Source organism: Homarus americanus, unplaced genomic scaffold, assembly GCF_018991925.1.
Source record: "Homarus americanus isolate GMGI-L3 unplaced genomic scaffold, GMGI_Hamer_2.0 scaffold25483, whole genome shotgun sequence".
NCBI lineage: Eukaryota > Metazoa > Arthropoda > Malacostraca > Decapoda > Nephropidae > Homarus > Homarus americanus.
The window spans coordinates 1,174,588-1,190,952 of record NW_024726235.1 but is presented as its reverse complement, the minus strand read 5'-3'; the positions used below and the strand labels follow the sequence as shown (position 1 = coordinate 1,190,952).

The 16,365-nt window shown below is 35.9% G+C and overlaps 1 protein-coding gene across 12 annotated transcripts in view; it reads right to left on the bottom strand.

Moving 5' to 3' along the window:
* The window catches only part of LOC121865405 (aryl hydrocarbon receptor nuclear translocator homolog), a 180,664-nt gene that overhangs the window by 5,996 nt on the left and 158,303 nt on the right, over positions 1-16,365 (bottom strand). For 9 of the 12 annotated variants that reach the window (XM_042364770.1, XM_042364769.1, XM_042364771.1 and 6 more), the window contains 10 exons: positions 10,066-10,095; positions 7,766-7,938; positions 6,377-6,524; positions 5,013-5,215; positions 4,171-4,291; positions 3,217-3,375; positions 2,695-2,845; positions 1,901-2,058; positions 1,394-1,596; positions 942-1,062 (listed from right to left, as the gene is read on the bottom strand). In XM_042364770.1, coding sequence (XP_042220704.1) covers positions 942-1,062; positions 1,394-1,596; positions 1,901-2,058; positions 2,695-2,845; positions 3,217-3,375; positions 4,171-4,291; positions 5,013-5,215; positions 6,377-6,524; positions 7,766-7,938; positions 10,066-10,095 — 1,467 coding nt within the window. The remainder of the gene's footprint in view (positions 1-941; positions 1,063-1,393; positions 1,597-1,900; positions 2,059-2,694; positions 2,846-3,216; positions 3,376-4,170; positions 4,292-5,012; positions 5,216-6,376; positions 6,525-7,765; positions 7,939-10,065; positions 10,096-16,365) is intronic. The other 3 variants (XM_042364766.1, XM_042364765.1, XM_042364768.1) reach the window with 1 other exon arrangement.

The following is a 16,365-nucleotide window of genomic DNA, read 5'->3' as shown; positions in this document are numbered from 1 at the left end:
AACACTTTTTAACAAGCTGCTTCCTGGACTACAGCTGTTCAGACTTAATGTGACTTGTGTCGTGTTTGAATCACAGCGTAGTGCTTGGCCTCTGAGGCTTTGTAGATGACTCACACACCCATCCTGCCATCTAGTGAGAGCAAGGAAAACCACCAGTGCATTTCCATCAGTTGATAAACTGTATTCTTTTGATATTTATTCATTAATCCTTTAAAACATATTTAAAGAATCATATGGTATTAAAAAGTCTAATGCTTCTCTAAAAAATTAAACATTAGACAAATTTAATGTATAATTAAATATCCTGTCATTTGTAAACAACCGGTGTGCTGCTGTATCTACTTCTATAAATCAGCTGCACAGATTTATTTAATTGATATCCTGGTATAGGGTACACTGTATAGGGGCTATGATATAATTTTACTAGGTTACACATTTAGTTATAGGCTGTGTCTCAATATGTAGTTAAATGCTTAAAAAAAAAATTAAAATAAATGCATTTGATAAACTTTGGCCTGGATTCCACTGGGTGAGTGGTAGGTCACCCAGAGGGGTCTAAGCCCAATATGCCCAAATTCCAAAAACAAAAAAATTCCAAATCCATATAATAAGTACAGTATTTTGATTAATGACTTGATTCTAAACTTCAGGAAAGAATTAGTACATGGGAGGAACTTTGTGCTGTTCTATGGTGTGAGGGCAGTTTTATCCAGAGCGATATCAGGCCCATTCAAGACTGATATTATAGTCTAAAACATGATTCAGGAATTATACTTCAGATTCATTAATGTTCAGTGTCAAGCAAATAAAAGGAGCATTGGTGTCAACTCAAGTTCTGTGGTGGAAGAAAGTCTAAAGGTGTTATAAAAACTCCACAACAAATCTAAAAGTACTATAATACAGTACTGTACTTTTATCTTCATTTAACGGATTAAGTTTACCTGATGCAGCAGCCGAGGTATATGAAGGCAGGGAACGACTCGAAGAGCTTAGTGATGTATAGGAAGGGGTAGACGGAGATCGTGATGGACTCATGCTACTTGGATAGCTGTATCCTTCAGCCTAGAAATACAGAAATCAGATTATTAAATAACTACTGTATAATGGAAGTATCCACACTGAAGTGCACACAATATATTCATTACTATTTTAAACACCTTACAAAACTCTGTTAATTGAACCTCCTCTGAATAGTATTCTCACAGAATCATTGTACTGTATGCCGGGTAATCTTTAAAGCCGATGATGTTAATGTTACAGCTACATGCACACGTAGCAACTTGTTGCCTACAGCTTAAAACTTATAAATCAAAACACTGGTGAAAGAGACTTTGAATAACAAATACTGTTTAAGAAAATTAAAACAGCCTGCTAAGGGTAAAAAAAGCTGTACCTGTCTGATATGTGGATTAGACCACGTTGTGGGATGTGCAGTGGTTGGTGGGGAAGAGGACTTGGTGATCCGTGAGATACTGGATGATGCTTGTGTTGTAAGGGGTGTGGCCTGTGGAGTGCTGGGAGAATAACTGCCTAGGGGTGAGGCACCTGCTTCATAGCTGCTGTACACCCCTTGGGTACTACTTGGTCGCCCAGAATCTGTAAAATGGGAATCAAAGACAATTTGTAATGAGTCACACCATTCAAGTGATATAAAAAATGAAAATTATTTAGTTCAATCTTGAGAATTCAAAGCAGAAAAATCTAGCACCTTCTGATACCCATAAAAGAATCTACCCAAGATTCCTGATTACAGAAAGTTAGAAGTCCTCAGATATTCAGAATTTTGGTGCATAAAACTGCAAGGATACAAGTCTATATCCTCAATTAATAATAAACCCTGGAAGACTTAAGCATTGAAACTGAAAACTATCCCAAGGACTGATTATATGATGTTACTTACTGTGGATGTGTGACTGGATCATGTGTGGGTACAGGTCACGTTGTCGTTGCAAAGAATACTCTAGACCGGGCTGGTGTGTCGCGTACTGATTGCTTAAAGAACTAACTTCCTGTTGTTCAGAGGCATTACCACTCATTTCACTTCCACCTTGTACAGTCCTGAAAGAATAAAATTATAATTTGTTAATGATTAATGGTTACCACTGTTCTCTTAAGATACTGCATTAAACACCTTTTTATTTAATTTTTTTTTCCTTTTACTTTTTTCTTATAGAAATTATGCTATTTATCATTTTTTATTTCATAAACTACACATTATACAGATGTTTTCCAACTGTGATCTGGTATAACTTGATTAAGAATCAGTATTTGAGTCTGTTAATCTCAATTATGTAACATAATGAAAGGGAACAGTGCATGTACCTCACAAAAACCTCTAAGACACAAAAATTTATTACAAAAAAGGCCAAAATAACTTGAAAGCTGAATGTGCATTAATCCAGTGATTACAATGATGACTATATATTGTGCACAATTGGAGACTACAGGCCTGATCAATTTACAAATGACTTTCATTCCAGAAAAACCGTAAAAACTTAAAATATCTACTTCAAATTACTCTAAAATAAATTCTGTACTGTCCAAACACACAATACTTTGACACAGTGAAGTGATCAACACTATTCAACTCTTCACTTTGGTTTTGATTAGAAAAGAAAGCCTATAAAATAACAAGTGCACTTTTGCTAACCATATGAACAAAAACTATAATACAGTACACTGTGAATATCTTACTTGGCAGCAGTATTTGTACAAACAATGTACTCAATGTCGTCTGTGTACGGGTTGAGGAAGGCGAATGCAGACGTTCGCAGCCACACCCATTCACGGTTCTTTCCTCGGAAACGGTACATGACAGACATCACCTGTCCTTTCAGCTTTAACACTGAGGAAAATCAATAATGGATAAGTTTCATGAAGTTATGCATGCTGCTCAGTTTTCGTAATCATTTTTGGATTATTAGACAATAGGTTGTAAGACCTATATTACCCTGATAGAATTAATGGCTGGATACACAGGTGAAAAATTGTACACAATATTTTACACTTCACATAGCATTTCTCACTCAGATGGTTCAGGGTTGAAGCAGTTCCACTAGAATTCTACTAGAAAAACTCTTTTTGTTTATTTTAATAGCAATAAATGGATATTCTATTCAAAGCTTCTGAATCCTACTGATTTAAATACTCATTGGACCTTAAATCAACCACTCATTCTTGTAGATTTGCCTGTAATTGAATTTACAGATATCTCACCTTGGTCAAAACTTTCTTTCATATGTGTCTGGTCTTCAGGATGGAAAAACTCAAAGCAAGGCTTAGCTAGTAGTTCCTGAGGGGAATACCCCAACACTGTCATCACACGTTGGTCAACAAAGGTGAACTTTCCATCCATTGCGTGGCGGGATATGAATTCTGTTAAAGAAAAGTAATATAATATATAAGCTAGTTCATTATTCATAATCAAGCTAACAATACACAGGTTAAAAACATTTATGATGAAAAACACAAGCAACACACGTTTGGTCTCCCTACCCCCTCTTGTAAGCCTTTTCCAGCATGATTCAGGATCATCAGAATCAAGAACAATACCAACTGTTTCATCATTCTCTGTTATTCATTTTCTAATAGAGGTAATATATGTTATGAACTATGGCATTATCCCTTAACAACATGGTCCAAATATAAATATTTGGTTTATACTTGTCATTTCATATGACCTCACATCATCCATCAGCACGTTCATTTGTATACTGTACTGTACATTAAAACACCAAGCTCTTTCATCAAGCAAATACACCATAGCTTTCTGGATGATTAATCTCCTTCTATACAATACTGTACCTCCTGTTGACTTTGCTGCATTTTTCACAGCTGACACCCATGGGGTTACAGGCAGTGGTTTTACCCAACAACTACCATAAAGTAATCACAATTCACCCATGCTAGCATGGAAAAGACTCTAAAATGTTGATGATAAATGATGATCATAATGTTGTGTTAATGATACCTCGTGTGTACTAATTGTAATTGATTTCCCCATCAGTACTTCCAAGACTTTTATTGATTCTATTGATCACTCGTAATACATGTAGAGCAAAATTTAACTTCACTTCCAACCATCATTCTATATTAATTCTTTTACTGCATTATTTACTTTCCTCCAATACCCTACATTCTTAACATGTAGTGAATATATATTTTACGAACCATTTTGTGAGTTTGATCCCATGAGGTCTGATGTATTAGGTGTTGAGGTAACCTGAAGACGACCAATTGCCACTAAACAGCAATGTGTTGAACCATGTGCTTCTTCTTCACCACGCTCCATCTGTACCAGAAAGTATCATAATAAATGTAAGAATGTTGATGTATTATTTCAGATAATTACCATTACTCTCCTCGAGGGTTAAATATGAGTCTTTTTCACACTACCCCGTACTGTATAAGGGTGCTCATGTCATACTTCATTTACAATACTTTTTATTAAATAACAGCTTAGTTATTTAAATTACACATGTCCATTTATCTATCCACAATTTACCTTAATCATACTTGTTACTAATCATCTTATCATCTGGTGTATTTGTTGAGGTAATCAGCATGTTTGCTCAACTACAGTACACTATCAAGCAGTCAGTATTATACATCTTATGTGTCGAACAGCTTATTTCTACTTATAAAACTGTTTTCCCACAAATGATTCTTACCATGTGAGTGATTTTTTTTTGTAAATGTAATCCACATTAAACCACAGAGGCTTAAGTACATCCAGAATAACACATAAACACCAAGAAAGTGACATTGAAAAACGATAGATGGTGAGTAATTATCATTGCAAAGTAATTAAAATTTTTGTGATGTTAAAATTTTTGAGATGTTATTTGGATAAGAAATTATACAGATTTAAACTCTCAAACACAAAGAAGATTTAAAATTAGAGGTAAATAGCATACCCAAATAAAAACACACACACACACACACACAAAAATGTCAGTAATTTACTGGACAGTTAAATAAATTCTATGTGGTACAGCAGACATAAAACTTACTTGAACTCCAGTTGGGGGCCAATTCTTGATATACCCTGTACAATGGACAACAGCATAATTGTGGCCATCAGTGGCAGGACCTAAGGAATTTCTTTGTCGTAGTCTGTTCAAATGACCAGAATTCATATTCTCTGGAGTAACTGTGCCTACCTTCATCCGACAAATAAACCCTCTTCTGGAGCCCATGCACAATCTCATTGATGCTGTAAAAGATTGTAATTGATCAATATTCAGAGTAAAATATGTAACAGAACAAAAACTTTGCAGGTAACAAACATTAGCTTCCTATAACAATCTATGATTAGACAAGTTTATAAAGTTTATATAGTGAAAATTAGTCCTAGACAATGATACCATCCTTGTATAGCACAGACAGTGTTACCCAGTTTAAGCAAACTTGGAACAACACTATTTGCAAATAATAAACAAATATTTTGCTCCCTAAGGAGGTAGCAAATATCAATTCACAGCTGGTATACTTGTGATACATGCTAGCAATTACAAACTTTTAAAGCAAAAAAAAAGAAAAATTTTGTGTAAATAATTTATGTACATTGTGCTTCAATATTGTACAAGTACTGTACAGTATAGTGCAATTAATGACTAAACTTTCTTTTTCAATATTACTGTACAGGGTGTATCACGACTACTGTACAGAAAATTAAAAAAAAAAAATCAACAGCCAATTCCTAGGATCAGTACCCTTCAGATATGTTTTATGAACATGGGTCTGATTCTCAATGGTTACGGAAATATGGGTAGATGTAAAAATAAGAAACGATGATTTGATCAATAAGAGGTTGCTAATTGTAACATGTTTTGAAATTGTACAGAGGTTACAGTGTTGCTTAGTACTGTCTCTGCTGGTATAATAACTGCTCAAAATGGCTGCCTTGAGCTTGTACACACACCCTGGTTTGTTTGACCAAGGAATATGTAACCCAACAAAGACCCTTAGGGTCACTCACTCGTCTTACAGCATCACAGCATCAAATATTCGACAAAATGCATACCGGTATCCTCGTACTGTATTCCTCTTTGGAGACTCAAAATGACATGTTCACATTCTGCTACCTAAAACAATGCAGTGCAACTTAGCAGGTATTGTCCTTTGATGATGCAGCACAAACTCTAAGCTGTAATACCCTCTGGGCACAGGTACAAATAGTCTGTTGCCCTCAGTTCCAAAGATTCTCAAAATTAGCTACTTCAAGACTTGCCTTATGTTTCTAGAAGATATATTTTAGTTAATTTTTTCTCAAAGCAGAAAAATATGGACTGCAGAGAGAAGAAAATATACATATAAGATCCTCACATTAAGTGCCTACAACACTAATTTATATCATGATAAGTGGTTTACTTACACTGATGACCCTCTTTCTTGACAGTGCCAGTTTTGAGATCCAATATGCGTCCTTGATTTGCAGGTTCCTGTGTGCTCAGCTGTTCTCGGACTTTCTCTACATCTTCTGGATGTACATGTTCATATACACTTGAACCAAACCAGTCACTCTGTGTATAGGAAAACAAAGAGCATACTGTACACCATTGGCTAATGTTGTGGGAGTGTTCCTGAAGTGGTGAAGAAGATCTCTTACTCCAACCTTACAGAGAATAATCTGCAACTGTCCAGAAGGTGAAGGTCTGGTGTTCTCTACTGGAATTAACTCTTTAAGGACGATTTCCACAAGCGTTGTTAAAATTTTTCCCGCCTTCATATGAAAGATAATTCAAAGTTATTTGGGTCTCTAGCTAGCCTACCATGCATGTGAATTTGCCTAAGGAACACATTTCAATATTAAACAGGTCTAGGAGTAATTGTTGAACATCAGAATTTTGCTAATGATTATCACGCAGAGTTACCCCTTTGACACGTTCATATTCTCTCACAACTTATAATTTTCAACAATAAATCAATAGGTAACTACAGTACTAAAAAACAAAAAACAAAATCCAATATGATGGCTGATTATAAATAACAAAGCCATTAAACTCAAAATACTGGTAAGTAGGAATAAAACAGTGTTTGCTTTTTAATCCTGAAAAACTGTCACCCTAATCAGGTAATAGTTTCTGATGAAACATACCTGAGTAAAGTTTTTATATGAATGTACCGTAGACAATTTATTTTGTTGTGCTTACCTGCTATTGAGGTTTTTTTTAATATATACATAGGCGGGTATCATATTAGTTTATGGTAAATTTAAGCAGCATATATGCTGTATAGAGTAACTGTTCACATTTTTTTTTGTACTTGTAACAAATCCTGCAACCTGATGTTGTTACGTTACCTGCCTTATTTAATGAAATTCGTATCACTGTTTGTTAATAGTGTGTGTTATATTAGCCTGGTTATTTTAATGTGACTATATTTTGAAGATTTGTAGGTGTACATAATTTTCTGCATTTACAGTATGTCGTAGTACACTGGTCTCATGGAACATCGATGTAATGTACTGTACAGTATACATGTACTGATTTGGTGTCACAGTTTATGACACATAGATATAAAGAAAGATGTCTATTATGAAATTCTGTGTAAAAACATTACAGTATAATGCAAAAAGGGGCTATTACTCCACTACTACTACTATCTGTACTAATATTACAGCACAGTACAGTAGTACAGTACTATGGAAAGGAAACCTTATAATGTACTGTATAAAATTTCCATTGAGACATCTCATAAAATAAAAATAAATAATTGATTCAGTGTTTAAGTTTTAGTCATATTTATTCCTCGAGTCACTTACCTGAGGCTGATTGAGAACGGGAGTGACAGAGTCTGATGCATAAATAATTCTCCCATTGTCACACGCCACTACGAAGAGGAACCCATCAGCAGCTTCCAGTATTAAGTGTTTCAGCTCCTGGTCAGTGAGGAATGATGGCTTGTAGGTTCCATCTGTGTTGGTATTGCCTGTACCTGAAAAAAAATTATTGATTAAATATTTTGTTGTAAAACTGTTAATGTTATTACATGGTAAAAGAATCTGCATCTTTCTCTCTATGATATGCATTTTATATGTCTTAAGGAAGTTCTTGTAAATTGTAAGAAAGAATATATATATATACTGTATATATATATACTGTACATAAAGTTAAACAGACAAATATTACACTCTACTGTTTCAAAGTTAATTTCATCTGTTAAAAATACTACAGTAATACAGTATTATCACTGAAAACTTCCAAAAATCATAAATGTATAAGTGAAAGTGTAATTCACTAATAAACATCTCCCTAAAAGATGTCAATAAAAGCTGTAGGTATATGAAAATTATACAGTACAGTACTTTATTATGTAAATGTTCAACAGGATCCCAAATCAATAGCATGCATAACACTTGTTAAACATCCAGTATACTGTACCTGTAAGTTTCTAATAAAAAAATTAATAATATGAATGTGTAAGTGATTAACACTACTGATGAACAAATTAAGATACACAAGAAAACTAATTTAATCTTATGCTTTAAATTAAATGGGATCAAGCACAAGATGAGCCACCAGTAGGCACACCAAGTACATCACAAACAGGTCTTGGGATACACTACATATACAAACAAGCAAGGGGATATAAAGCAAACTTAGTATAGTAGTACAATTACCACCAAGCACAGACACAGCTGCTAATTTCAAGAGAGCTAAGGGTTATGATGACGAGTCAAGCAGGTGGATTAAACAAATACTGGAGGGTTATTAAGGGCAGGTTAAGCCAGGAGCACACACACACCAACCACGTCTTACCTCCCATAGAAGGATTTGCTCGAATGCATATATGAATGAATACATTATCATTTTACTCAAGGTAATGAGCAAAACCCTAGATTTTCCAGCAACAAGGCAGTTGTAATCTACTGTACTTCTAATATTCATAATGAATCCCAGTTAATACATGCTTGGCCAATTCTTGCAACACAATAAAGCAATAACCTTTTTTACAAACAGGATACTCTTGCAACAGAATGCAGTACCAGTTAACATAAGCCTGCCATAGGTTTAGAGTTTTTTAAGACTTAGGTAGTTATACAGTACAGTACTGTATATTTACCGCAATTCCAGTAAATATCTTCTAATCATTTTAGAGCCTTGAAAACTTACAACACGGTTGAAGCAATATAATTCACCTTACCTGGGACAGTTATTTGCTGGTGTTGGTAGTGTAATATTAATAACACCCATTACTCTGAGAGCTTCTCATTATCACTTGAGACAACAGTTGCTACACATATCAACTCATATGACTACTGTATATTTTTTTCTTAATTATTTAAGCAATATCTACTTATTTGTCAAATCCTACAACACTGCAGGCCACTGTCTAATAATTAAAAATCTAACTACTGTATTAATTAAATAAATTATCTCACACTACAGTAAAGCAGGACTTCATACTTTCTGGCTTTCATATCTTCACAGTCAATATTTAGGATTCAGTTAATAATCCTGAAATAAAATTTTTTGGAACATTTTATACCAAATTTTTAATGAATGAAATACAAGTTTAAGTTACTAATATTTACAAAAACGTGTAAATATTTTAAATATCTTTTCATTCTTTTATATTTCTCTGTAGCAATGTAAAAAGTTTTCTCCACTGTACATGTACTGTATTTTCATCAGGTAATATAGAAGACATTATTGTCTCTTTAAAAGTTACTACTTACTAGGTAAACCAAAACATATTAACAAAATAGTCCTCCATCACAATAATAAACCATATACTGTACTGTAACTGTACGATACTGCAAAATAAAAGTTAAAAGTTTTATTTTTCATGCAGCGTCACATTCATGAGCCAACAATTTTATGCTTCAGGAAAACATGTCCCATTACTGTTCTGTACTTTAATGATAGGCCAGAAGTATGAGGTAATCTGCAGGCAGCAAAAACTGACTTCACAAGAAAGTTTAAGATTTCCAGCTTTAAAAGTGGACTCTAGCAGAGCATCTTAATCTTGAGAGAAGGCAATGTGAGCAAAGAGCCAGGGACTGACAAACCAATCCAAGAGGGACAGCACGCTACGCACACTACGGGGGTCACCGCTTACCCATTCCACTCCCGTTGGCAATCTCCATACCTGGAAAACACACTTCCAGTCATGCTTGGGGTACCACAGAGAGTGCTAGTTGACTGAAGTACGAATTCTATATTAGCACTTACAGGTATATGATTCTGAAGCATTTAAGTGAGAACAAAAAAATGAGATTCCATTTGTTGACACCTGCAATCCTGCATGCAGTTTCACTAGCTTTAGTGCATAAAAAGGATGAATTGCAGTTCCAGAATTCAGACCTGCTTAAGGAAGGGGATGAAATGTGGACAATAGATAATTACTATTTAATATTAAAGCAGCTGAAGAACCACCTCTAAATTTTCAAGTGCCAAGGAAAAACGATTCTAATTTGAACTACATGTCCACATTTCATTGTCTCTTTAATAAAACAAAGAAACAGAAGGCTTGTGATCTTCTAATGTGCTTTCTATACCTAACTTTGAAAGAGAAGCAATTCTATAGGGGATTAATTCTCTATTACCATGTATTTTACAAAGATGCTCATATTTTAACTTGTAAACACAATGTTTCCAATATATTATGTGGAACAATCATCTTAGTGGCTACATCTAGTAATTCTTTCCCCAGTCGCAAAAAAGCCTACAAAAGCAACATCAATTATGCACCACTGAACTGCTAATGTTAACATAAACATAATGTGTGGGTGCTAATAAAGAATAATACTGTAATAACAAGACCACTCTCTAACTTAAATATAATGCTGTGTAATTATTAGTTGAAAGATTTTAAATACATTATGAAGCCATTAGCTAAAGTACAGTACAGTACAGTACAGTATAGTAATAAAGGGGGTCCCCAACTTATGAACGTCCGACTTACAAATGCCCACTGGTGCGAACGGGGTTAAACTTTAAATTTACAGTACTCTGTATTTTTTTACCTGATGACTTATTTTTTGCTTTCATTTGCTGTATTTTGTCATTATATTTCTTCTTCTGTCTTAAATTAAGTGATTTGAGATGTACGTATATAAGGACTTAGGCTATGATATAGTGGGATTTTAAACATAGTTCTTTAAGTATAAGGTATGCACATAGCATGTGTTCCGACTTACGTACAAATCCGACTTAAGAACATCCTGAAGAATGGAACCCGTTCATAACCTGGGGACCCCTCTACAGCACTGTATATACAGTATTGAAAAGCTATTTCTTTAATCCATACATATATATATTGTATTTTTCCTAAGCATTATCGTATACAGTGATAAACACATAAAGCCTCTGATTAAGTAGAGAATTGTCTTCCATAAGCAAAAACAAGGGATAGTACAGTACCACAAGTAAGCTGCACACATAATAAGGAGGGCTGTTCACTTTGAAATGAAACAGAGTCCATAACTGGACACTGATTAATATTACAAAAATAAATGAAAGGGCAAGTCAGAATATGTTAATTGTGTAGTTGCTTTAGTCCATCAATAAATCTCGGTACATGTAATGTATAACATTTATAGAAGGTGGTACATTATTGCCTTCCTAAAATGAATGTCAACTAAAATATTAAATTTTGCGGATAGTTAAGAAAAAAAAAAGCATACCAGGATCAAGCTGAATGTTGTGCAATGGAGGCAGTGTTGTATTTTCCTGGGGGTGAAAGGATGCGGATTTGCAACAAGACACGACATTGAATTACAGTACAGTACAGTAAATACTGTAATCTTGAAGTCAAAATTTATAAATGTAAATTATTAATAAAAAGGAATTTAATATATTTTTAATTTGTCTGAGGATTATTAGACAGGTAGAGGGAAAAGAAATGGATTATAGAAATTAGACTACAGTACAGTACTGTACTTTGTAAGTTGATATCAAACAGTAACCATGCACTGCAGTTTCATCTTGGCAAAAGTGTCAATGAATTTACCACAGTTTAAAAACTGTCGTGCATATTCTCATTCAATATTCAGTATAGAAAGATCTCAGGAGATTTACAAAACACATTCATACATTTGTGCTCATAATATGTTGAATTTTTTTTAAAGAAAAATAGGTTGTTACAGTACAGTATTTCAATAGTTCGTCACACCAAGGGGGGGGGGGGTCAAAATTAGGCAAAAGCCACTGCATCACAAGCTAAACTAATAAAAAAAAACGACATCATAGATATTAATAACCAAATCTTTTGCTCGCTCTATCTTACTGCCAATTCTTTTATCAACTGGTCCTACATTTCTGACTGGACCAGATGTGTTTCTAATCAAAGGTTACAGTCAACACCCCTCCCCCTCTCCAGCTACACCACTGAGTACAAGAAGTTTAGGTTTATAAAAAAAAAAAGGAGGGGGGGGGAGCATCATACAATGAGGGACTCGAACTTGAGAGATGGAAAGTCTTCAACTCTAAACATGGCTGATGTGAGACTATGGGATAATCAAAGACTGCTGAAGATTTGGGGATCTCTGTGGCTACAGCTCATAGTGCCATTATTCATGATATATTACCCGACTGAAGACAACAGTTCAACAAGTTCCGCAGGTATTAATAAACAAACAATGAGCGACAAGAACCTATTACAGCGTATTAGTGTCACACCAAATTTTAAATTAATTCATTAAATATATGGAGAGTTATAAGAAGGAAACTAATTTGTCAGATGGGTGGATGGGCAGACATCACTGCCACAATCCTCTCAACTTTTCTCCAGGAGTCAGTCATAATGAACTACAATAATACATATTGCTGACTGTACACCATAAAGGTGCCATTGAGAGATTTACGAAACCTATCATATGAATGTACAGTATATATTCTATTTACACAATACAAAATATGAAAGTTACGCTTATTGGGACGAAAATATAATTGAGCTCAGACAGTTTCAAATGGTCATAAAATCCATGAAAATTGCCTTGAATAACAGAGAAAGGCCTAATCTTCAGCACTTGGATGCTGAACTTAACCTTTCACTTCAATTTCACTGTATTAACCCCTTGTGTATAGGTTCCCCACTTCTAAATAGAATCGTCTGGTTAATATATATATATATATGTGTGTGTGTGTGTGTGTGTGTGTGTGTGTGTGTGTGTGTGTGCGTGCGTGTGTGTGTGTGTGTGTGTGTGTGTGTGTGTGTGTGTGTGTGTGTAGATAGGCGCGCGCGTGTATGTGTATGTATGTATATACAGGTATCACGAGACCTTCTAAATTTACCTAATTTTCAAGCTGTCAGAGAACAGGAACCTCCCACCCCTTACACCCATACTCAGGGTCATGCCCCCTACCCCTGTTGTCAACGACAGGTATGCACTAGCTGAACGACGGTATTTAGTTAATTCAAGAACAAGAAGCAGGGAAAAAAAATCATCCAGCCATACACCATTTTCTTTCCTATTACGGTACGCACTTCCAAGACTAGTTCTTGCACCTTTTTTTGTAGGAAACTGTTAAATTTACTATTTTAAGATTACCGAATTGGAACATGAAATAAAAGTTGTGAATCAAGACAAAGTCATGAAGGGCCCCGCTAATCCCACAACACAGTCTGACCACACCTCTTTCCACAGATGGTATACACGATAGGGGTTTGAATTTTGTACTGTACTTTGTGTTCAACATTTATTACTAAAACAATTTATGCACCAAATTCGAAGACGTTTCGTCCAACAGTGGTGCGGCCTGGCTGGCAGCATATGCGGGTTGAATGATAAAAAGTTCCAGCATTATAGATGCGGGACTTATTAAAACAAAATTAATTTTAATTAAAACACCATTGCAACATATACCCCATCAGTGGTGGTGGAGTCGATATCCACATGACTACTTAAAAGATGTTTTACGTAAAGAGCGCTGTGTATGCGCTGGAGGCTGGTAACGACGAGACCTTGGATAATAATACCTGTCGTCCCTCCAGTGTTCCAATCTCCCGCTATTGTGCCAGCGTCAATGGCGGCCAAGTTGCCACAAAATATTTCCAGAGAAAAGATTTTCAGAAAGAGACTTCTACGAACACGGCTTTCATTCCCTAAGACTTTCGACACCCACGAAATAGGTTAACGATGGAATTCCGGACAGTGTTTTCACGGTGTGAACACGATGAAGAGGAAATTAATGAGACAACAACCCACACTTCACAAAAACTGGCGGATGACTTGACACATCCTTATTGTCCCCACTTACTGCTAACACATATACTACATTACACTATTATGATGCCACTACCGCTGGATAATGTATGAAATATATCTATCTATCCAAACACTGACAAACAAGGCTTAGCTAAATCAGAAAAAAGGTTAATATCTTAAATGAAGATGATTAAACGCAAGTCATTAGCGCTTCAACAACAGTTTTTAATGATCTTATACAAGAACATCCAAGAGTTATTTCTCCTTTCTGAAAAGTCCAGGTAACGCAAATATTTAACCAGGGCAGTGTGGCGGCGTCCCTCAGAGCCCGCCAGGGTGACGGTGGCCGGGGTTTTAACCGATATCAGCGGGAAGGCGGCCCTGTATGAAGCTTGCATATCAACGAGCCTGCGTGGGAAACCATCCGTAAGCTGGCCCTGTGACCCCTCTCCCTACCATAACCTCCCCACCCCTGCCATCACCTCCACCCCGTCGCCATCAAACCTCAGCCGGTCCGACCGCCAGCCACCCCGCCCTCGACACACCTGCCCCAGCACATCCTACCTTGTTATCTACCGGTAAATAATTGACGGCAACCACCCATGAACTACTTAAGTTTTACCTACTTTAAACAAATGATTCACAAGAAGCTACGAGTTACTCTTCACTTTAATGAGATTTAGTACAACAGCTGCTAGCATTACGCTCATGACGCCCGCTTGTAAAACTGACGGGTACAATTTTTCAGTAATTACCATTGAACTGTGCAACGAAATGAAATGACCTTTAACAATGCACTTACCTACTTTCTTAATTGAACCCTATATATATATATATATATATATATATATATATATATATATATATATATATATATATATATATATATATATATATATATATTGTTCATAGTCATAACAATAACAATATATTCATTAATTCATCAGTTCGTACACGACGCTACACATCGGATCGCAGCACAGGTAGTGGGGGACGCGCGTACAGTGGTGCACAAAATGAAATGCCACGTTCTATCATACACCTAACCATGTTCTACGGGTGGTTAAATGTTAAACTAATTTTAAATTAACAAAAACGAAATTAGTTTATTATTTATTAAGTCAAACTCTTGAAAGAAAAATGCAGTACGAGTGTTAACTTAGCAATTCTCGTCACACTAAGCAACTGATAGCGACGAAAAAAAACATTTTGCGCCGCCCTGTGTCAGTCACGATTTACTTAGGAGGAAGCAGGCTGCGGGCAACACTCCGTGGCCGTTACAGTTAACTTGTCTCTCTCTCTCTCTTCTCTAGGATCCTTCCTTCCCTTTACCATTTACATCAATACATCACCTTAAATATTCATTCTGCATATGTTTCAAAATGTTACGGTTGGCAATATCGCTGAGAACCGCTCACAAAGCCTGCCTTGTGATGATCTAGACAACTCGATCTGAGCATCTATCTACAGTACTGCCATCCCTTTGCATCCTACTAGGATGAGGGGGGAAGGACGGGATCTCTCTCTCTCTTGAACATACACACAGGAGAGAGGAGGGTATGGTTAACTAGATAATGGTGTCTTAAGCCCCATAAGACAGTCCAGTGCTGATCATTCGCGTCATTATTCAGTTTCAAGAGTTTGTACATGACTCTACGCTATATTTGATCGTGTTAAGTGTTCGCTTATGGAATTATTATACAAGTAGAGTGATGCTTGAGAGAGATACTGAGAAAGCAAGGTGCGAGCCTAAGAGGGAGGTAATATTGAAATGATGTGTCCGCCAGACGCAGAGTCGCAGACTCCCGTAGAAAGTGACCATTTTACACTTATTTCCTCCACTTAAATGTGCATGTATTTAAAACCAGTGGGGAAAAGTCACTTTATCAACCTCCCACGGAGGAAGCAAAATAAAATGGAGGCCAATATCAAATGTCACAGGACACCGTGAAAACTAAGGCGGCAAGTATATAACACTGAACAAACCTTCCCCCATCTGCATCGTGCAGGGCGACACACGCGAGTCTGCCCAGATGTGCAACACACAAAACACAAATGACGAAGCTGTTTTAAGTAATAAAACAAAATAATTATAGTGTAGTGTGGGAGAACATGTGGCGAATATACTACTACTTGGATTGCTCAGATTGTTGCAAGATAGACAACGACATGGTGGAGGATGCTTGTAAGCTCAAGAGTAATTAGATAAC